This window comes from Gekko japonicus, unplaced genomic scaffold (genome assembly GCF_001447785.1).
Source record: "Gekko japonicus isolate JY-2015 unplaced genomic scaffold, Gekko_japonicus_V1.1 scaffold458, whole genome shotgun sequence".
NCBI classification, from domain to species: domain Eukaryota; kingdom Metazoa; phylum Chordata; class Lepidosauria; order Squamata; family Gekkonidae; genus Gekko; species Gekko japonicus.
This window is the reverse complement of record NW_015176465.1, coordinates 92,344-115,227: the sequence shown is the minus strand read 5'-3', so window position 1 is coordinate 115,227 and position 22,884 is coordinate 92,344. Positions and strand designations below refer to the sequence as shown.

The 22,884-nt window shown below is 46.7% G+C and overlaps 1 protein-coding gene across 1 annotated transcript in view; it reads right to left on the bottom strand.

The window, feature by feature from the left end:
* NSUN2 (NOP2/Sun RNA methyltransferase family member 2) overlaps positions 1-22,884 on the bottom strand; it is a 45,912-nt gene that overhangs the window by 13,471 nt on the left and 9,557 nt on the right. The window contains exons 2-12 of the mRNA XM_015427080.1: positions 16,890-16,994; positions 14,946-15,051; positions 12,496-12,567; positions 11,490-11,574; positions 11,171-11,363; positions 9,392-9,466; positions 8,874-9,004; positions 6,388-6,461; positions 5,056-5,186; positions 3,875-3,971; positions 42-190 (exon numbers count right to left, since the gene is read on the bottom strand). Coding sequence (XP_015282566.1) covers positions 42-190; positions 3,875-3,971; positions 5,056-5,186; positions 6,388-6,461; positions 8,874-9,004; positions 9,392-9,466; positions 11,171-11,363; positions 11,490-11,574; positions 12,496-12,567; positions 14,946-15,051; positions 16,890-16,994 — 1,218 coding nt within the window. The remainder of the gene's footprint in view (positions 1-41; positions 191-3,874; positions 3,972-5,055; positions 5,187-6,387; positions 6,462-8,873; positions 9,005-9,391; positions 9,467-11,170; positions 11,364-11,489; positions 11,575-12,495; positions 12,568-14,945; positions 15,052-16,889; positions 16,995-22,884) is intronic.

The following is a 22,884-nucleotide window of genomic DNA, read 5'->3' as shown; positions in this document are numbered from 1 at the left end:
TCGAGTACCAGCAATGCTTGGCTAAGTTTTCAGGTTCGTACCCACAAACTCCATCCTTCTTGCTCTCAGGGTTCTCCTTCACCACGGGATCTTCCCCTCTGGCTTCGGTGACCACATCGCCTTCAACCGTTTCTACAGAGACAGCCTCCGAAGACTGCGCTACATGTTCTGTCTTCTGTGACGGTGGAAGCTGTTCCAAAACAGAAGGCCCACGGTTCAAGGAAGAGGAAAAGGCATTTAGTCATTGTAACAGGCACCATTTGCTACTTGCTGCTGTTCAAATTCTGCTTCAATTAAAATATTCAAAATAGTATGTGCATGATAGACGAAGTATCTCCTTGGAAGTCATTACAGTATCAAACAAGTTCAATTTACTGTTTTCTAAGACAGTGGCCTTTATTCAAGTATTAAGAACAATGACAGAAACAGAATATGGAATGGGCTGAAATGGACAAGTTGACAAACATATCAAGAGGAAAAATGGAAGAATTTATGAGACCTTGGAAGGCGCTTTATGACTGGTTAAAACTCAAGTACTGAGAGAATACGATTAAGGGGAAAATAGCATGAAGGACAGATGAAACAATTGCGAAACTGCAATGAGAAGATATGCATGAAAATTGCTAAATTGGAATTTTGTATGTTTCTGTTCATTTTCTTTTCTCCCGTTTTCTCCCTCTTTCTTTATATAAACTAATAAAACTTCTTTAAAAAAGAAAAGAAAGGACAATGACAGAAACATCCGACGAGACAACAGGAACTTGGGGTCCCAAAAGCTGATGCCCCCCAAATCTTGTTAGCATCTCACTACCCTCGGAAACGGGAAATATAACAAGCACTCAAAAGCAGAATTTCGGTGGAAATCCAGGCGTTTCTACTGGATATCACTAAGCACTGGAGAACCAGTGTGGCGCAGTGGAGAGAACGGTGCAGTAAGACCCCTGGGCGAACAGGGTACAAAACCTCTTCTACCATGGAAGCTCGCTGGGCGACCTTGGGCCTGTCACCAACTCTCAACCTGACCTACCTCACAAGGTTGTTGCGAGAAAACGGAGGACAATGCTCTAAAAGCCGCTCTGAGTCCCAAGTGGGGAGGCCAGCAGGATCTATATAAATAAATAATAAATGCAAATGCAGGCCTGCAAAAGTGGCCCAGATATTCGTGAAACAGATGACTGACCTCCTGTGCCTACAGCCTGTTTAGGTACTAAATGGTCAGTTATAGAAATGTTCTTACGAGAGACATTGATGAGAAGTGTTCTAAAACTGCTCATACAAACTCCACTGAAAATGAAAGGATAGAGACGTAGCAATTTAAACTCAATGCCTCACAGTAAATAAAAGCAATATTTCATACGATATTTTTTAAATTCATTTGTATTCTGCCTTCCTTCCCAAAGCGGCTAACGAACATCGCTCTCCTCTCCTCCGTTTTACAACCCTCACAAAAGCCCCACGAGGGAGGGCAGGCGGAGACAGTGTGGCCGGCCCAGGGTCACCCAGCAAGGCTTGCAAGGCACGCGAGGGGATTTGAACCTGGGTTTCTAGACACTAGCCTGGCACTCTTAACCACCAGACCACACTATTAACGTTGCACTGTACAAAAACAAGAACTGCACCAAAACCCAGGAAACGTATCAAGGCGAGGCCCATAAAGACCGAGTTTATTCTATAGAACACTTACAATTTCTGGTGACTAACCCTCACTAAGGAAATTTGCTCAAGGGTAAGCTAGACTTTTCGGATCCAGGACAGCATTTCCTCTCCTGCCAGGGGGAGAGGAGTCCACCACTGCCAAGGATTCGCTCCAGCTGCATCCCCTGCCGCGCTGTCCTGCGCCATTCCCAAAGACACCCCACCAGCCCCTGGAGGGTTTATCTGGGGGAAGCAGGAAGACGCAGCAGGAGAAAAGAAGTGGGAGTGTTCTACAAGCAGATCTCGATTTGAGGCTTGCTGGATCACGCCCGGCATATTCCCTTGAGGAGAAGCGTACAGAAGAGAACTCTGGCACTTCCAGCAAGGGTTCCTTCTGCTCTGAGGAAGAGGGTGCATCGTGACATGGTGGATTCCCAGCAATCCGCCAAGGAGGCAAGACTAAAATTCTTCCAGACTTCCCGTTGCCGGGCCAAAGTCACCCACTTCCCTCAGTTTGGTAACTTCCTGAAGCAGTGTCTACACTAAGTAAACCATTCATAAGAACATAAGAGAAGCCAATGTTGGATCAGGCCAATGGCCCATCCAGTCCAACACTCCGTCACACAGTGGCCAGAAATACCACGAATCGTCTCCCATTTGGACTAGCAAAAGATCCATTCTCTGAAGGTCGTACAATATATTCCTTAAAGTTGTCATCAGACCACATACTATGGATGATAAGAGTGAAAAGGCTGCTTGCAGAGTGGGCATTCTACTTTGTTTTTGGACCACCCTGCCCTGAGGATGAAGTCCCTTCATCCCCAATTCTCCCACCACCCAACCATGGCCCTTAAAAAGGCAGCACACAGAGAAGAGGAATCAAACAGCCGGCTGATGACCAAACGCAAGGGTCTCACTGAAGGCATGTCTGGGATTTGGCTATCATTGGCATAGGTCATTAAATTCCTACATCAATAAAGTTGTCTGCTCTACAATACTGGTTTTATATTGTAATGTTTAAGTTGTGGAGGGGGAGCATTCAGTGGTAAAACTGATATATGCTAAGTTTGTGTAACTTGGGGGGCAGACAAGTACAGCCACTGCACGTGACCACCGCAGACCCTGGAAACAAATAAGCCAAACCACGTCCCCCGGTGGGGGGAGGTGTTAGCCGGCGAAACAGAATGTCCAGCTCGGAAGCTCGGAAGCCTGGAAAGATCTCTTTGGCATTAAGAAGCCTGCGATGGGCCAATACGGCCAGGTGGTGGCAGTGCGACGCCATGACTCGAAGCAGTCCTGGAAAAACTGACGTCATCAAGCCAAGCCGAGTGAATGCCGTCTGGAACACGTCTAAGTCTACAGCTGAACAACGTCGGCTGCAAACGTGTGCGACTTAAAAAAAAGATTTATATGTTGTCCTCCCTTACCCCCTATGAATCATTGTTAGTCCCTTGTTAATATGTGTAACTGTAAATCGCTCAGAGCCAGCAGCTCTGCAGGACTGAGCGATTAATAAATCGAAAGATATTATTATTATTATTATTATTATTATTATTATTATTATTATTATGACAGCCGGACACCAAAGAACCACTTATAAGGGTGCCCCCTTAACTCTGCACACAGCTGAAGCCTCCCTGGGAGCACAACTACTAGCTAGCTCTACGGTACTCTGAATCCTTACCTCTATTTCAGCACATTTTCTTTTATTTTGCATTTTTATAGCCCACATATCTGCCCTGATAGGGCCACCAAGGCAGCTAACAAATTAAAACACAAACCAATTTTTCAAGAATCCACTCTAAACTTATTTATTTATTAAATTTCTACTCCACCCTCCCGCCGAAGGTAAAAACACACATCATGCTGATTGTAATATTACACTTCCGAGTCATGAAGCAGAAGAAGAGATTGGATTTATACGCCACCCTTCACTCGGAGTCTCAGAGCGGCTTACAAACTCCTTCCCCTTCCCCTCCCCACAACAGACACCCTATGAGGTAGGCGGGGCTGAGAGAGCTCTTTCCAGAACTGCCCTTTCAAGGACAGCTCTTATCAGAACTATGGCTTGCCCAAGGCCATCCAGCAGCTGCAAGTGGAGGAGTGGGGAATCAAACCTGGTTCTCCCAGATTAGAGTCCACACACTTAGCCACTACACCAAACAAATACCATGACTTGTATTTATTTTTTATATATTCCATTAACAACATCATTTTTTTTACACAAAGTAAATATTACCTTGGGTGGACGTTTGTTCCACGGCATAGCAGACTTTTTAATTAGCACAGCTACAAAGAATCCTCCAGTATTTTGGTGGTGTGGCAAAATTCTAAGGCTAGATAAACAACAAGTGTTGTATCAGTATCAACAGGCACATTTTTATAGTCTCCCAGTTAAATGCAGGTTAAAACCACCAGACATACACAAAATGAAAACATTATCTGAATATTAATACACCAAACCAAGAATTCAGAACTACTCAGAAGGATTTTACATTTCCTTGTATTCTAGAGCTTTAAAACATTTAGTAAGATAAGACCAGAATAATTAATGCTTTATTCATATACCCACCCAAAATGATCATACATCATTTATATTAGGATCAGAATTTCACTCAACTGCATTCAATAGAAAGATCTCCCTGGGTATAAAATCAGAATCATCGTAACTGTCTACAATGACTTTGGTTTTAAGTCCCCAATCACACTCATCTGCAAAAGCTTCTTTCTGGGTTTTAAATATGAGGCTGCTCTTTCACGTGACTTGCTTTTGAGTGGCTCTCTGCGCATTCACACACATATCCATCATGTGCAGACTCGCCACAGAGCTGCTGCTGCTTCCCTAATCAGCACAAGGCCCCCTCCCACTCCAACTGCTTTACCCACCTCTCCTTGCACCAGAGGGGAAATCGCTTCAGACTCCTAAAAAGTAATCCATAATGACTAAAATGGGAAGGATATGTGGCTAGAGAAAAGAACGCACATATTTCTCTAATTATCTCAGTGTCCAAAATGGTTCCTATACTACATGGTCATTTTCTACCCTAGTGTTTCTTAAAAAATAAAAATTAAAACCTGACTATAAGCATATCCACTTAGGCAGCCAACCATCCTCAGCACCCCTACAAACGTTTCATCCTACTATCCAAGCAATCACTTTAACTATTTCTGCTTATCTCTAGAAAAAATTACATCCTGACGACTTTTATATCAACCTAGACTTCAGAAGAGCTTACATCCTAAGAGAACAGTCTAGATGCTGACAGAAGAAAGAAGAACTATATGGGAACCATCCAAAGAGCAGCAGTGGGGAACCAAGAAGCTACAACATGAAGAACTCCAAAAGGAGCCCTGATACAGACCAACTACCAGCAAAGTATGCCAAGTACTTCAGCTTCGCAATATAGCAAGAACACGTACCAGCGCTCCAAATTCAAGGCTTTAAGCTTTGCTTCATCTTTCAAGGGGAACATGGTGGGCCGTATTTGGGTGTGCCTGCTGGGAGGCACAGCTTTCCAGTCTTCAAACCACTGCCCATCTTTCGTCATTACCTGGATTGGAAAATGTGAACACGTCTTAAACTGACACTGCCCACCCAGCGGCGACACTGCATCCCCTCCCAGCAGACTGATACTGAACCATCTCCTCCAGCAGACATGGAAACAGCACATTTCAATCGAGCACACCGCAGTTGGCGGCGTCTGAGCCTTGTTCTCAGTCAACAGGCGGACGGAGGGGCAGAGCCCCCCCTTCAGGTCTGTTGTGGCCTTTGAGAGGGGGAGACTCACGGGGACAGACCAGGGGGCAACACAGGCAGGCCTGGCTGCCCACTCCTGTTCACCCGCAGTCACCACGTGAAAGTCAGTGTGGCGTTCCAGGCTGGCATCTGGGAGACCTAGGTTCATAAGAACATAAGAGATGCCAATGTTGGATCAGGCCAAAGGCCCATCCAGCCCAACACTCTGTGTCACACAGTGGCCAGGAATACCAGGTGCCATCAGGAGGTCCACCAGTGGGGCCAGGACATTAGAAGCCCTCCCACTGTTGACCCCCCCCCCCAAGCACCAAGATGACAGAGCATCACTTGCCCCAGAGCCCCTATCTATACCTTGTGGCTAAGAGCCACTGATGGACCTCTGCTCCATATGCTTATCTAATTCCCTTTTGAAGCTGTCCATGCTTGTAGTTCAAGGCACCACTCCTCCGCGGAAGCTTCACTTTGTGACCCTGGGCCAGTTACACATCCTCAGCCCAGCTAACCTCACAGGGTTGTTGTGAGGATCAAACGGAAGGGAGGGAAATTACATAAGTGGCTTTGGGTCCCCACTGGGGAGAAAGGCAAGGTACAAATGAAGTAACGAGTAGCGCTGAAGACTGGGGGGCAATGTTCCTTCTAAGCCGTGGAGTCTCGTGAGCAAAAATTCTACTTTGTGAGCTACTGGCATTAAAGTTGTGAGCGAGTGATTTGGGTATTGCATAAATTAGTTTGCTCCTGAGCTAAGACAAAAACGTGTGAGTTGGAGGCTAAAAAACTGTGAGCTAGCTCACACTGACTCAGCTTAGAGGGAACACTGCAGGGGGGGGCCTGGTTCGTGAGTGGGTGGGTGAGTGGGTGGGAAGGAGTGAGGGAAGCAGAGGAAAGTGAGGATAAGGGTCTTGCAAGGTCAAGGAAGGAGAGAAGGGGCGAAAATGAGGTGCCCCCCACTTGTTGTATCATAGCACACTTTTTTTTCGAGAGAGCGAGCGAGTTACCTTCCACTGCGTAACCCCTGGCATCCTCTTCAGACCCGGCAGTTCCAAAGAGACATCAGCAAGTTCTAAGGCACCTTTGAACAATAAGGAAAACTACTGTAAAAAAAATTCGCCAAGGGACGTTTATGCCATTCTGAGCAACCTGGAAATGTTGACTTTGGAGATTCTGAGGACACATCGAAGCGGCCGAGAAAAAACAGGGCGGCACTTAGCCGTGACGGCTGTTCACCGAGTGTCTCCGGTGCAGGAACACGGGGGACCGAGTGTGCACATGCCGGCCGCGGAGATTCTTTTTGCAGGCCTCCGGCAGTTTGGAGACGCCTCGGAGTGCTCCCCCCCCCCCTGTCCCAAGAGAGTCTTCTCGCCCAAATGATCATGCGCTGGAGGCAGGGAAAGCCCTCCTCCCTCAGTTCTCCGCTCACTGCCGTGCTGGACGACCACTACAGCCCACAGTGGGGGAGGAGGGAGGATATGGTCCTGCACAGAAGGCACTCGATGAACAGCCACAGGTCAGCGCAACCCTGTTTTCACTGTCGTGTCATCCTTGCAGTCCTCACATGGGAGAGTAGCAAGCTCACTTCCTGACGGAGGTGGGTGTGGGCGGCCATTGAAAAAGTAATACTGCTGTTCTAAGAATATGTGAATAAACTTTTGGAGACAGGTGAAAATGACAAACTGTCATCGTTGATGAGAGGGACAACAGACCCAACCAGTGTTCCCTCTAAGCTGAGTTAAGTGTGAGCTAGCTCACATTTTTTTAGCCTCCGGCGCACACATTTTTGTCTTAGCTCAGGAAGGATGGCTCCAGAGCAAACCAATTTATGCAGTAGCCAAATCGCTCGCTCACAATTTTAATGCCAGTAGCTCACAAAGTAGAATTTCTGCTCACAAGACTCGACAGCTTAGAGGGAACATTGGACCCAACATTTCAAAAGACGTGGAAAAAACTGTATGACTGGTATAATATAAATGCATACTTCAAAGAAATGAAATTTCTGGTATTATTAATCTCTTTCAGTTAATCAGAAACGATGGTAAAAAGATAGAGAGTATACAGAAACTTAAGCAAACCCATAGAAAGTGATTCAAGAAAATTTTTAAATATGGTAATACAGTTATAAGAAAATATACTGATCTCTTTGTATGTCTTATGTATGTAAGTGGATGTTTGCTTATATGTTGTATGTATGTTTGTATGTGTATAATATGAAAAATAATAGAAGTGTACCTAATGGGTACTTAAAAAGAAAAAGGAAAAGTAATACTGCTCTGCCGACAACGCCTTCTTTTCTAGAGTCCACATCAACTGAATAGTGCTTGACAAAGCGCCCAACATTGTAACCAGGCTGCTGCCATGGTGGGCACAACTTTACTTTCATTAAAGAGTCCAAGCAACGGTTTATGGTCCGTGACAATGGTGAATGGTGTCCCATACAGATACTGATGGAATTTTTTTACGTCAAAGATAATGGCTAGGCCCCTTTTTCTCCACTTGTGAATAACCTCGCTCTGCTTTACTGAGTGACCTTGAAACATATGCTAGAGGCCGTTCTTCTTGACTTCCCATGTTGTGTGACAATACTGCCCCCCTCCACTATAAGATGAAGTAGCACAAGATAGGGATCAATTCCTTTGCAAGGTCAAAATGGACCGATAGATTTGAAGATTTCAAGAGTCTCTCAGATTTTTGAAACTTTTTTCTTTTTGCCTCAGACCCCTGTGCCAGACAGTGTCTTTCCTCAAGAGGAGATGTAAGGGTTCCAATAGGGCTGAGAGATTTGGAAGAAATTGATGATAATTCAACATCCCAAAATAGGCTCAGAGTTCTGTTGTATCTTGTGGTGCCAGGGCCTTTCTGAATGGAGCACCTTCCCCAAGAGGAAAACCTGAAGAGTTTGGGTCTTTCCCGTTTAGAAAAGAGATGACTAAGGGGACATGATAAGAGGTTATGCAAGGGGTGGAGAAAACTGACAAAGATAATTTTTTCTCCCTTTCACCGAATAAGAACGCAAGAGAAGCCAATGTTGGATCAGGCCAATGCCCCAGCCAGTCCAAAACTCTGTGTCACACAGTGGCCAAAAATACCAAGTGCCATCAGGAGGTCCAGCGGTGGGGCCAGGGCACTAGAAGCCCTCCCACTCTTGCCCCACACACTCCAAGCACCAGGAATACAGAGCATCACTTGCCCCAGACTGAGAGTTCCGATCTATACCTTGTGACTAATACCCACTGATGGACCTCTGCTCCATATGTTTTACCTAATTCCCTCTTGAAGCCGTCCATGCTTGTAGCTGCACGGACGAACGCTATGTGAGATGGGGGCTGTAATAAGCAGGAAAGCAATTAGACGAAAGATGGCTGAAACCAGCTCAGCATTTTTACAATCACACATACGCTGTTCTGTCAGTGCAGAAACTCCCATCTCCATTGGTATGATTCTGTTAATTTATGTTCTCACTATTACAACCCGAAGCAGCTATGCTTACCTTCACTTTTTTCCAGCAGAGAGGCAACAACAGCTTCATTTTCAACCGGGTTCAAGGAACACGTGGAGTACACCATTCGGCCTCCTTCTGCCAGCTGTTCCACTCCACGGGTTGCAATCCTTAACTGCAGCCTGCGCAAGGAAATGGTTCTAATGTGCTGGTTTGCACCCCACCAGCTCTGCATGAGACAGGCTGCCCCGTGATTCCAAAGCAAGCAAACCCAGACTACGCTTTCTTGTTCTGCCCTGTGGCTCCTGAAAGGCACAACTTTGTGAGCCAGGGCCCACTTTGTTAGACCCATCAAGTGTTGGAAACGTATGCTCCATGTATGCAAAATGTCACACCAGTTGTCAACACTCCTGAGCAACACTGCACCAGGTGGGATGGTGGAGGACATAGGGGGCATCAGGCAAAACTGCCCTTCCACGTTCTTGCACAAGCAACAATCACGGTCATGAAGCTTGCTTAGCTCATGCAAAAGAAGGGATCTGGGGAAAAAATAGTAAATCCTTCCTTACCCATGCAGCTGCAAGCTATTTTGTGTAGTCCACTTTTTCCACACATCGATGTTCTTTCTCATGGTTCCATCTCCACTGCAAAAGACATTTCTGCATGTTATTTCAGTCATATCTGGAAGTTTGGCTCTGAGCCATTTTAAGGCCTCAGCCACACGGGCAGGAAAATGCGGAGGGGAGGAGTGGCTATTTGCCCCGGAGCAAACTAATGCGCGACTGCGCGATCAGGCATCGGGTTGAGGTCCCGTCGAGCTCCCGTGATTAGGGAGGAGGTGCCGATCACATGACGTGGCAAAGAAGCAGAGTGGCGCGGCAAACGGGGGTTGTTGTTTGTTTTTTTAAAAAACTGAATTGTGCGCATGCTCCGTTGGGTGCTTGTGCGCATCCGTGGAGACTTGGGGGGGGGGGAACCTTTTTGCGAGGGGACATAGGTGGGCACCAGTGTTCTTTCTAAGCTGAGTTAGTGTGAGCTGGCTCACAGTTTTTTAGCCTCCAGCTCACACATTTTTGTCTTAGCTCAGGAAGGATGGCTCCAGAGCAGACTAATGTATGCAGCAGCCAAATCGCTCGCTCAGAACTTTAATGCTAGTAGCACACAAAGTAGAATTTTTGCTCACAAGACTCCACAGCTTAGAGGGAACATTGGTGGGCACCGGAACTACCACTGGAAATGCGATCAAACGCCCGCCCTTGCCCCGCGGTTTCCAGAAACTAGTACCTCAGAGGTACTAGTTTTTTACCCCGCATCTTCGGCGGGAAGCCTCGGGTGCGCCACGGGAGCTCTACGCTTCCCAGATGTGGCGGTGAGATCGCGCCCGGAAAATCCGCCTATCTTCCGTCTCTCTAGCGTGCCTAATGCTCCGTGTGACCGGGGCCTAAGTTGCTTTTCATACAAACTGGCCAAAACAAATGCACATTTCGTACATACTATGGATTGCCCATTGTGGAAAAATATTCGTACTATGTAATTTCTGCATTAATGCATCACAATCATGCTTATGCTTTGTTTTCAGCCCTGTTTCAGACTTACAGAAAACAAATCCCATTGCCCTGTTTATTGGATGCCCCATCCTGTTGCCTGTACGGACACACACATAATTCACCTGGCGTCTCAGTGACAAAGGCTGACTACAAATATCGTAAATAAATCCGGAAATGTCTAAAGCAATGCACTTTTTCTCTGGATATACACAAGTGAAGGACAGAGTACAGACAGTAGCAGGCCTGTAGCCACAGTGGGCATCTCGGGGCCAGGCCCCCCTGACCTCCCGACTTCCCATCCATCCAGTTTATTTTTTGCGTGCGCCACAGCCACACTGAGCCGAGCCGTCACCCTGCCCTGCCTACTGGCAGTGTACCTCTGGCTGGCTGTGGGCGAGGCACGGCGCAGGGCACATCTGATCCCTACACCAGCCCCCTCTCTCTTGCCACTTTTGAAAAACTGTTACTCTCTCGTCGCTCCTGACACAGTGCCCCCCCGACTTATTTAAATGCCCCCCAAAGTCAAAAATCCAGGCTATGGCCCCGGATGGGCAGGCAGTGCTGCTCATTCACCCCTCACCCCTGTGAGTTTCATTAGGTTGGGGGACTAACTGGTCAACATCACCCAATGAGCTTTGTGACGGAAACCCATTTTAACCAGGTCTCCGATAGAAATCCTGCTCTTCTATCCTGTTGATCACATTAGGACCCTTGAGGCAACACAAAAATATACTACATTCAACAGGTTGAAGATGGCACAAAGCTTTTTAATATTAAAACACACACACACACATAAAATACCTGCATGGGACATCACATAGTATCCTGTCATAAACAAGGATCTCCTTTTTTCCATTCTTGGTTATTTGTAAATTCGGGATGCTGGAGGCGTCATGATTTACAACCATGATGCAAGGGCTGTTCAACCGCTTGGCCTGGTGAACCAGCAAATAGCAGCGCTTGTTGTCGACATCGTTTGCGATTACAAATCCCTCTGGAAGCAAAAAAATATTTTTGAAGTCATCAGCTAATTCAAGAAGACTTACCTTAAGACGGTGTGTTTCAGTTCCTCAAATAAACCATGATTAAAATCTCTACTTTAGCCCAATTGCTCATGTACCTGGGAAAGGAATACTCATGTCTGCATGCAACATTTCAATAAGCTGGGCGGTCTTAGACCCAGGAGCAGCACACAGGTCTAGAATCTGCCAAGAGAAAAATTACAAAAAAAAAAAAAAAAATCAAACACGCTGCTGAGTATTATCTGACAGCAGTAACATATTTGTTTACCAGCAGTTAATATGTTCTTAGGTACATAAGGAGAGACAGACAGGTCATGTGCAGTGTTCCCTCTAAGCTGAGTTAGTGTGAGCTAGCTCACCGTTCTTTAGCCGCCGGCTCACACATTTTTGTCTTAGCTCAGGAAGGATGGGGCTCCAGAGCAAACTAATGTATGCGGTAGCCAATTGCTCGCTCACAACTTTAATGGTGGTAGCTCACAAACAATGTTCCCTTTAAGCTGTGGAGTCTTGTGAGCAAAAATTCTACTTTGTGAGCTACTGGCATTAAAACTGTGAGCAAGCAATTTGGCTTCTGCATTAATTAGTTTGCTCTGGAGCCGTCCTTCCTGAGCTAAGACAAAAATGTGTGAGCCAGAGGCTAAAAAACTGTGAGATAGCTCACACTAACTCAGCTTAGAGGGAACAGTGCTCACAAAGTACAATTTTTGCTCACAAGACTCCAGCTTAGAGGGAGCATCGGTCATGTGGGGAAGGGAATGCAACGCATGTGCACAGGACATGTATGCCTACATGTACACAGGACACATCGTGGCAATATGACAGAAGAATGAAGGTTTTGGACAAGCAAGTAAATGAGAGAGATGGTCACTGAATATAAGCAGCTTGTAGCAAATCAAGCTTCAGACTTGGGGAGCATGAAACAGTGCTTCAACTGAACAGAGCCTCCTGCACCCCATCCGGATTTCCAGTCCTCATCTACTGGACTCATTGCTAATCAACTGAACAGAAGATGCAAGACAAACCGGTAAGATGAAACCACTGGCGTGCAAGCTGTTTTGTTCCTCCAATGCTATTTCAGGACTGCACAGTAACGGAAGAACTAACCTTATGATGAGGCTGAACATTGAGCAGCAGGGGAGGAATCATGCTGACCGCTTCTTGACGACTGATGTTCCCCTAAAGCAAAAACAGAAAAAAAAAAGATAAGTAGTTTCATTTCCACCGTATAATTAGGAATACAGAACAGAAAATACACTTTTAAAAAAGAGACATATGAAAAGTACAGGGTATTCTAAGGTGTTTTGGCATAGTAGTATCTGGAGCAACAGAACAAAGTTTGAGTCCAGTGGCACCTCTGAATCCAGTGGCACTTTGTGCATGCACATGAAAGTTTACACCCATAATCAAGCTTTGTTGGCCTTAAAGGTGCCACTGGACTTAAAACTTCGTTATATTGCAGTTTGTGTTATATTCACATATAAGAGCCTCTCTTTCACTGAAAGCTGCAAAACCTGTCTTCCAGTGGCAATCAGATTTCAGAGACTTAAGTTCTTATTAAAGAGTTTCGCCAACCAGTACTACCCAGTAATGGGAACACAGCATGCAGATTAACCTTTTGTCCCAGAAAAGAATTAGGGTGGGTTGGCGGGGTACAAATCAAGAGGCAGGATGTGTGCAAAGGTTGGCAAAAGAAGTCAAAAAACATGTCTGACAGTCCAAGGGATTCTACAAGGTACACACAACGAGAAGACTTACGAATACAGCCCTAGCAGAGAAAACACAACTTCACGGCCTCAAGACCTATAAGGCATTTGCTAACAAACTAAAAAAAAGGCTTGATCTTGGGGACTTCATTAGGTGCTGTAGGTGGGGGGGGGGGCTGCTGCTGCTGAGCCCCACAGCATTTAGGCTGTGGGGTCCCATCGGATTCCATCTTGTCTCCTATGCGGGGAGCGGTGGCACAGTAGGTATTATCCCACTGTCTTAACATCCGAACTGTGTCAGTTCGAGCCCCGCGCAGGTGTGAGCAGCCGGCCTGTTGTCCCCAGCTCATCGTTCACCCAACGATTCGAAAGCCTTGGTGAGTAGATAAAATGGGAACCACTCCTTAGAGAGGGTGGGCACACCAACTCCCCTCTGAGAAGGTGTTAGTTGTCGGTTGGGACGTCCTGCTCCAGGACCGGAAAGCGGAAGAAACTACTCGGCTACAAGAAAAATCCCTGCAGTGGGATGCTCCGGCCAGGCGGTGGCAGTGTGGTGATATGACATACCGGTCCTGAAGCCCCAACATCATCAAACCGGTCGACGCAGCCGTTCGGGACATGACTGATCCAAGTTAGAGACGTTTCCACTGTGCAGTTACGGTGTGTGCAACTAAAAATGAATTATATGTTGTCTTTCCTATCCCCTATGAAACATTGTTAGTCCCCTGTCTAAAAGTGTAACTGTAAATCACTTTGAGCCCACTCGTGGGGAAAGCGATTAATAAATCGAAAGCATTATTATTATTATTATTATTATTATTATGCTGTTCAGCATTTACATGAAGCAACTGGGAGAGGTCTTCAGGGGATCTGGACGAAGGAGCCACCGATATGTGGATGACACCCAGCCCTACTTCTCCTTCACAGCTGCTTCCAGTGGGACTGTGGAAGTCCTGAACAGGTGCCTGGAGGTAGTCATGGGATGGATCAGGGCCAATAAACTGAAGCTCAATCTAGACAAGAAGTGCTCTTGGGTCAGTGACGAAACAGCTGGAGGACCGCGGGGGTCAGCCTCTTCTGGACAGGGGCTGCATAGCATTCCCCCCTGAAGAAGCAGCTTCGTAGCCTGGGGATACTGCTAGATCCAGGCCTAGAGATGGAGGCCCAGATCTCCTCTGTAGCACTCAGTGTCTTTTATCAGCTTCGGCTGACACACGAGCCACGGCCACTCCCTGAAAAGCAGAATCTGGCCACAATGATCCATGCTCTGATTACATCAAGGTTGGATGACCGTAAGGTATTTTTCCCCGGGTGTTTTTTTTTTTTCCTTCCCTTTTTGGATAAACCAAGTACTGGGATGCACTGATCGGCAAGCATGTTAACATCAGGCAGACAGAAGGGACGCTGCAGTTATGACTTCTCTAGGATCAAAGTTAGGACTGTCGATAGTGAACCAAGAGAGATGTGGAGCAGAATCCTAAGGGAAGCTTATGCCCCAGTAAGGAACCGATTAAAGGTCAAAGCTACGAAGGAACCCTCTCACCCACTGAGAGCCCTTGCCTCACCACCCTGCTGCCTCCTCCCATCGCGTGTGTGCAAAGAGCGGCCGGCGGTACCATGCCTTTGCTCTGCATGCAGCGGGGTGGCAGCATCAGGGGTTTCCAGAGAGCAGCAGAAGAAAAAAAGTGGAGGCCCTACAAGGATCCACGACTCAGCAGGCTGGGCTGGATGACCCCAGGGGTTGAAGACCACTGCTGCAGCAAACGGTGATTCTTGATGGGAAGAAGACTTCTTGAAGCAAAGAGGGCCCCCAATAAGGCAAAAGGTGAAAAACCTGAGAAATGTACTTACGCATTCTGTCTCGCTAACGAGAAAGTGATGAAACTTTTCTAGCTGTGGAGACTTACGCAAGACTTTTCTGCTTAGGTTTGTGTGCCACGCTAACTCTTCTGGATACCTGAAGGGAAAAAAAATAGATGCTCTGCGTACAGTGTCTTCAAAAATCGGAAGAGGCACAATAAACACTCCAATGCAATTTTAACAGTGGGCTCATGGATTCATATTGTATATGGAAAATACAGGAATTCAAATTATCGCAAGTGACAGAAGCGTGTCAACCAATAAGCATGTTACAAAAACACTATCTTTAAGAATAGCGATAATTATTAAAACATGACAGTGACAATATAAACTTAACCCCATTACAAGTATACTTTAAAATCCTAAAAGGGAGCGGCATTTCCCACACACTCTTCCAAAGCCGTTTTATTTGCACATCAGATATTTAAAGATGTGAACGGCCACCTCGAACCAAACCAGACCATTCACGGATCCAGCTTAGAACTGCAAACTGACAGCAGTTTCCCAAGAGGTGAGCCGCAAGCCTTCTGCTTCAGTCGTGCTACTTTTCCCAGTGCTGAAGCTGACAGAGACAGATTCTTCAAACTTCTATGGGCTCCGCCATAAAACTGCAGCCATCCTCCTCCAATCCCTGGCACTGACAAAATCATAAAGGAAACCAGACTCCTTCTGCACATAGTGAATTCTGTATTTTAACTGTAAACCTTTCAAGTTCCACGTTACCAGGGTTTTCCCCCCACGATGCTTGTAAGGCTCCCTGAGAATACCACTGTCCAGTAATAGCAGTATGGCTGTAGATGGGAGCACAGTTCCCTCTAAGCTGTGCTAAGGGGTGCTTGGTGCACAAAATGTTAACAGGCAGCTCAGGGCTTTCTGCTTCTGCTCACAAGGCATCCCCCCCCCTATTAGAAACGATGGAGGATGGGGGCACCTCCTTCTGAGGCCCATAGAATTGGACCCCCTGGTCCAATCTTTTTGAAACTTGGGGGGGTGGGGAGGTTTTGAGGAGAAGCACCATCAAATTTGGTGCCTCTACCTAAAAAACAGATCCCCTCCCAAACCCTAGATACCCTTAGATTGCTTCTCCATTATAGCCTATGGGGCCCACTGACTATAATGGCCCCCATAGGCTACAATGGAGTCAGAAAAAACGGGATTTTTTAAAAAAATTGCACACCCCTATTATGTTTTTCAGTATGATTTGTAAGCTGCCTTGAGTCACAGGGAAAAGTGGGATATAAATATTTGAATAAATAAGTAGTTTGGGCAGGTTGATAAGATTTAAGCAATTTCCTGTTAGGTTAGGCAGGGGTCTGACAGTGATTGTCCCTCCTCTGTTATACTTGACCTGTAATGCTGGTTGTCATATTTCACTAAAAAAAACAACCCCAAAGTAGAGTGCAAGAGTTTTTCCTTCCCAAGTGCTGGTATGTTTTCTAAGGCTCAGCACAAAGCGACGGTGCATGGCCAGGTCTACCAATATAATGGACTGGGCATGTAGACTTGTTCTCTGGAGGACCGGTCTACCAATATAGTGGGAAACGGTGGGTGAAATTTGACTTGATTCTGGTTTCTCTTATAATGTTTAAATTATTCTTCAAATATAATTTAAATATAATTTATTCTAAGGTATTTTATAAGGTTATGGAAGTAATCTTCTAAAAAACGAACATACGTGATAGTCAAATTTAGACTCGCTCACAACTTTAATGCCGCTAGCTTTTTTCGCTAACAAGGTAGAGTTTCTGCTCACAACACTGCAGAGCTTAGAGGGAACATTGGATGGGCGGGTGATGCAAGAGACCACCACTGGAGACCCCAGAGAACTGCTGTCTGTCAGGGTATGTAATGATCTAAGATGCCTTCGCTACCAATTACAATTAAACGGCAAAGCAAATTAAGCACAGTGATGCCTATTATGCAAAGAAACCTTACCAGCTTAATGGTTGCGGCATTTCGATTTTTTGACCATCTACCACCTGATTTTCAAGCTCCTTGAAATACTTATACTTCAAACAATGGAGAATTTCTTTGGCGTGGCTGAGAAAATAGAAAACAGATCAAGTTGTCAAAATTGCACAACAGTGTTTTACTAGAACTATTTTTTTCAACTCTCATGACATTCTTCTTCAACCTAGTAGCTGCGTCCCAATATTCTTGATACAAATCTCTTTCTATGATGACCAAAATTCTTGTGTGACCACCAGCCATTTTAATGGCTGCTTGAAACGGATCAGTAGGCAACTTCACAACAAGTTCATTAGATCCACATTATATTGTTTCTGTGCTGTTTATTTAAGTGAAACTCGCTCAAAAATGGCTGTAGAATAATTCTCTTTCCGCAACAACTTTGTCAACCATTTCCTCCTCTTCCCACCAGCAGCTCTTTCATCCACAACGGCTCACCATTACCTCATCACTCAGAGACGGAAGAATACTCTTGACAGTTGACCATTTAGATGCATGGGCCAATACACACAGAGCTCATCTGTTGAACCTTCTGAGAGGTGTTTCTGCCGCATCTCTGCCATCTTTTAAGTGCCAGGTGTAGCATGCACGGTATAGAAGCCGAGAGGCAGTGCTGCCTTTTTGATTTGCAAATTGCGGTTAATGCTCTTTTTATTGTGTTTCCAGGCAGGCTATTAGAACAGCAGCGTGGACATTTTAGAAGATACACAGCAATCTGCGCAAACTGCATGTATGAATGAGGCATGGAACACGCTGCTAGTGGCACCTGAAAAAGTTTTTTATTTCTGAGAGCTTATCTGCATAATTATTTTTTAAAAGGTTTTATGCATAAAATGAGTGAGAGGTGATTGGTTTTTAAAACACAGCCACTCACAAAAACTGTAATGGGGCTGCAAAGATTCATGTATATGTTTTCCATAAGCAGCAGATGCTGCAGCATTAGGGTTGATGGATCCTGATCAGTGGTCCCTCTAAGCTGAGTTAGTGCGAGCTACCTCAGTTTTTTCACTGCTGGCTCACACATTTTTGTCTTAGCTCAGAAAGGAGGGCTCCAGAGCAAACTAATTGATGCAGCAGGCAAATCGCTCGCTCACAACTGTAATGCCAGTAGCTCACAAAGTAGAATTTTTGCTCACAGGACTCCACAGCTTAGAGGGAGCATTGATCCTGATATCTGCAGCTTCCTGCATCAGCTCCTACATGGATACACCTGCCACATAAAGCCAAAGACAAGTAGCCAGAGTCAGCTCACAAACTGGAATTAGGACTGAAACCAACTGCAAATGGCAACAGAGAAATATCACCGCCTGTGGTGTATGGCCTGATTTCTTTTTGTCTCCAATTTATCTAATAGGCAGGCCTTTGAACTAACAGAAAGAAGACAAATGAAGTGCCTAAAAGTCAAGCAATAATAACTGAACCACATTTCTTTCAGCTTTCTGGGAAACAGCCATTTCTAGCCTCTTCCAATATATTTTATAACCATGAACGGCAACAAGGGCTCCCAAGGACCTCTGTTTCAAGCAACCAGTTGCAGTCTTATGACCCGACATTCTTCTTTAAAAAAAACAAATCCGAAGTAGAAAAATAGTGTTTTTTTCCCAACAGCAAGAAGTCGCCATGCAGTAGCCCTCCCTTCCCACTGGGCCTCCATTACCAATTCAGAATAGTCGCGTTCACTTTCAAAGCACTCACGGATGCACAAACGTAAAAATGGATGCTGTGTATCCCTCCACCACCACCCACCTCGAGTATTCACAGGTGCAATGCCGAAGAGCCTGGACCACACATTGGGCAGTCCCCAGTATGCGTTGTTCTTTGGTAATGGACTCACCAGAGGGCTGTAGATAAGCTATTCTCTTTCAGCTCCTCAACCCATTTAAAAATGCAGGAATAGTATTAGGCCCCGGTCACACGGCAAAAGTTGCCGCGGGAGAGGCACGGGAGTCCCGCGGCTTTTCCGGGCGCGATCTCACCCCAACATCTGGGAAGCGCAGTGCTCCCGTGGCGAACCCATGGCTCCCCGCTGAAGGTGCGGAGTTAAAAACTAGTACCTACGAGGTACTAGTTTCCTGAAACCGCGGGCCAAGGGCGGGCGTCTGATCGCATTACCGGTGGACTTACGTGGCATCCGGCGGCCGCCACTATTTGTCTCCGCAGATTGCGCAACAGCGCATGCGCACAAAGAGCGATTGCGTGGTGCGGCTTCTGTGCTGCGCTGCAGGATACCCGTCTGATCGGCATTTCCCCCGAACCACAGGACCTGTGCTCGGGCAGCCACGCGTTAGTTTCCTATGGGGCAATTAGCCACGCCTCCCCCCCTGCGATATCCGGCCCGTGTGACCGGGGCCTCACTTATCTTACTAGGATTTCATAAGAATTACAGCACAGTCATTCCAGAACATGAACTGTGTTACGTCTAGAACAAATTTAGAGTCCAGCGGCACGTTTAAGGCCAACAGAGGTTTATTCAAGGTATGCAAGGCACCCTTTTTCAAATGCGCACACGGAAGCTCACACCTTGAATAAGCCTTTGCTGATCTCAAAGGTGCCGCCGGACTCTATTTTTTTTTTTACTGCTTCAGAGCAACACGGCTGACCACCTGGAACTGTGTTAGGTCTGTGGCAGCAAAAAAAAAAAGGAGGGGGGACTTCTATGGCATTTACAGTGTCTTATATTAATTTTTGCTCCCAAAGATGCGCTAGGTCTTATTTTCGGGGGATGTCTTATTTTTCCATGAAGAAGAATACGGTACACCCCGTCAGGGCAGAGCGAGCAGCAGGTGGCAGCTTGTCCTGGTGGCGGCGCGGGCTCTGGTTAAAAGAGACCTCGCACTTCCTGTCTGCTCCGGCTGCGCGGCGGCTAACAGTGAGCCTCGCGGCGGCACCCACCGCTACGGTCCAGAGTCTAGAGTTACGGTAGCTTCGGGGGGCCTTATTATCGGGGAGGTCTTATTTTCAGGGGATGTCTTATATTTCAGCGAGAGGCAAAACTGTAAGTAGGTCTTATTTTCGGGGGATGTCTTACTTTCGGGGAAACAGGGTAGTGGCTTTATTTCAGGACAAGCTTTTGTGGACTTGAGCCCACCGCCCCCCTTGATCCTGCTGCCCACCCCATCTCATTTCATTCTCATAAGTGAATAAGCATGGTCTGAAGGCATGGTCTCAAGTTCAGGTGAAGTCCATGCTCAAATAAAATGCTGTTCACCTTTAAGTTGCCATAAGGCTCAAGTTATACAGCTGCGGCTACGAACTGCTCAAAAACTCAAACTCTCTCAAGAGAATTAGTCACTACAGATGTGCCGCAACACTGGAAAATTAATACACGATGCTGCCTTCTACCAAGTCAAATCCCTGATCTATCAAGGTTAATACTGTCCAGGGTCCCAGGTGAAGATCTTTCACATCACTTGCATTTAGCTTTTAACTGGAGACTGAACCTGGGACCTTCTGCATGCGAAATAGATCCCCTGAGCCATGGCCAATGCCCTCAAGATGTCTCAGGCCACAACCTCAAGTCCTCTTCCTCATAGTTTTCCATTACTAAAAGCAATCTAAAGATGAACACAAGGAGCTTGTTCCATGTCACCAAGTAGTACTACCTACTGAAGCTAACAGGGGGTCTCCAAAGGGCTTCAGGCAGAGGCTTCCCCCGTTCCTAGTGCTGCCAGCCAAGTGGCAAAAAACACCCCACCCCTTTAACGGAGATTTAACATCATGTTATTTGCCAAGTGACATTATGCGCCTCCACAGACCATGAAAAAGCTTCGATTGCCCATTCCCAGACATTAGGAATGAAGAACCAGTCTGATGCAGGGGTCAGAACGTGAGAAGAGGATCTGAGAGACCCAGGTTCGAATCCCGACTCTGCACAAATCCCTACTCTGCACTGGAAGCTTGCTGGGCCGGTCACACATTCAGCCTAACCTACCTCACACTGCTGTTCTGAGAATAAAATGGAAGAGAGGGTATATGATGTAAACCATTCCCCAAAAACGGAGGGGAAAAAGTAGGGTATACATGATGCACGCAACTAAACAAGCAGGCATAAGCCTATATCAGCCGGCTGATGTGAGGACGAAATGAAAGAAGAGAGGAGCATTTTCCTCCAGTCCAGTTGGTGACCCCTGTCCAGCAGCTGAAGTCCTCTGATGTGGAAACGCCAGCCGCTCCTTGGATGCAGACGCTTGAGCCCCCCAGAAATCTTCAGCATCTTGAGCCCCCCGGAAACATCTGAGCCCCCCCCACACCCCGGCAGCAGTTCGGCTCCTGCAGCAGCACGGGGGGGGGGAGTCTGGAGGCCTCTGGGAAGCCTCAGCTGGAAGGAAACGGCGCGCATCCTCTCCACAGCCCCCCCCCACACCAGTGTCCCCTCTAAGCTGAGTGAGTGTGAGCTAGCTCACAGTTCTTTAGCCTCCAGCTCACACATTTTTGTCTCGGCTCAGGAAGGATGGGGCTCCAGAGCAAACGGATTGACGCAGCAGCCAAATCGCTCGCTCCCAGCTTTACTCGCAGAGTTCATAAAGTAGAGTTTTTACTCACTCCACACAGCTTAGAGGCAGTGTTCCCTCTAAGCTGAGTGAGTGTGAGCCTGCTCACAGTATTTTAGCCTTTGGCTCACAGATTTTTGTCCTAGCTCAGGAAAGAGGGCTCCAGAGCAAACTAATTTACGCAGTGGCCAAATTGCTCGCTCCCAACTTTAATGCCAGCAGCTCACCAAGAAGAGTTTTTGCTCACAAGACTCCACAGCTTAGAGGGAGCATTGCTCCAGAGCAAACTAATTTGTGCAGTAGCCAAATCGCTCGCTCACCACTTTAATGCTAGGAGCTCACCAAGTAGAGTTTTTACTCACTCCACACAGCTTAGAGGCAGTGTTCCCCCGAAGCTGAGTGAGTGTGAGCTCGCTCACAGTTTTTTAGCCTCCAGCTCACACATTTTTGTCTGCGCTCAGAAAGGATGGGGCTCCAGAGCAAACTAATTGATGCAGCAGCTAAATCGCTCGCTCACCACTTTAATGCCAGGAGCTCACCAAGTAGAGTTTTTGCTCACAAGACTCCACAGCTTAGAGGGAGCATTGGCAGTGTTCCCCCTAAGCTGAGTGTGAGCTAGCTCAGTTTTTTAGCCTCCAGCTCACAGATTTTTGTCTTAGCTCAGGAAGGATGGGGCTCCAGAGCAAACGAACTGATGAAGCAGCCAAATCACTTGCTCACCACTTTAATGCCAGTGGCTCACCAAGAAGAGTTTTTACTCACTCCACACAGCTTAGAGGCAGTGTTCCCCCTAAGTTGAGTGAGTGTGAGCCAGCTCACAGTATTTTAGCCTTTGGCTCACAAATTTTTGTCCTAGCTCAGAAAAGAGGGCTCCAGAGCAGACTAACTTATGCAGCAGCTAAATTGCTCGCTCACCACTTTAATGCCAGGAGCTCACTAAGTAGAGTTTTTGCTCACAAGACTCCACAGCTTAGAGGGAGCATTGGCAGTGTTCCCCCTAAGCTGAGTGAGTGAGAGCTCACTCACCGTTTTTTAGCCTCCAGCTCACACATTTTTGTCTCAGCTCAGGAAGGAGGGCTCCAGAGCAAACTGATTTATGCAGCAGCCAAATCGCTCGCTCACAACTTTAATGCCAGCAGCTCACCAAGTAGAGTTTTTGCTCACAGGACTCCACAGGTTAGAGGGAGCATTGCTTGGAGAGAGCAGGGAGCATTGCTTGGAGGGAGCATTGCTTGGAGAGAGCAGGGAGCATTGTTTAGAGAAAGCATTGCTTGGAGGGAGCAGGGAGCATTGCTTGGAGAGCGCAGGGAGCATTGCTTAGAGGGAGCATTGCTTAGAGGGAGCATTGCTTAGAGGGAGCATTGCTTAGAGGGAGCAGGGAGCATTGCTTAGAGGGAGCATTGCTTAGAGAGAGCATTGCTTGGAAGGAGCATTGCTTAGAGGGAGCATTGCTTAGAGGGAGCATTGCTTAG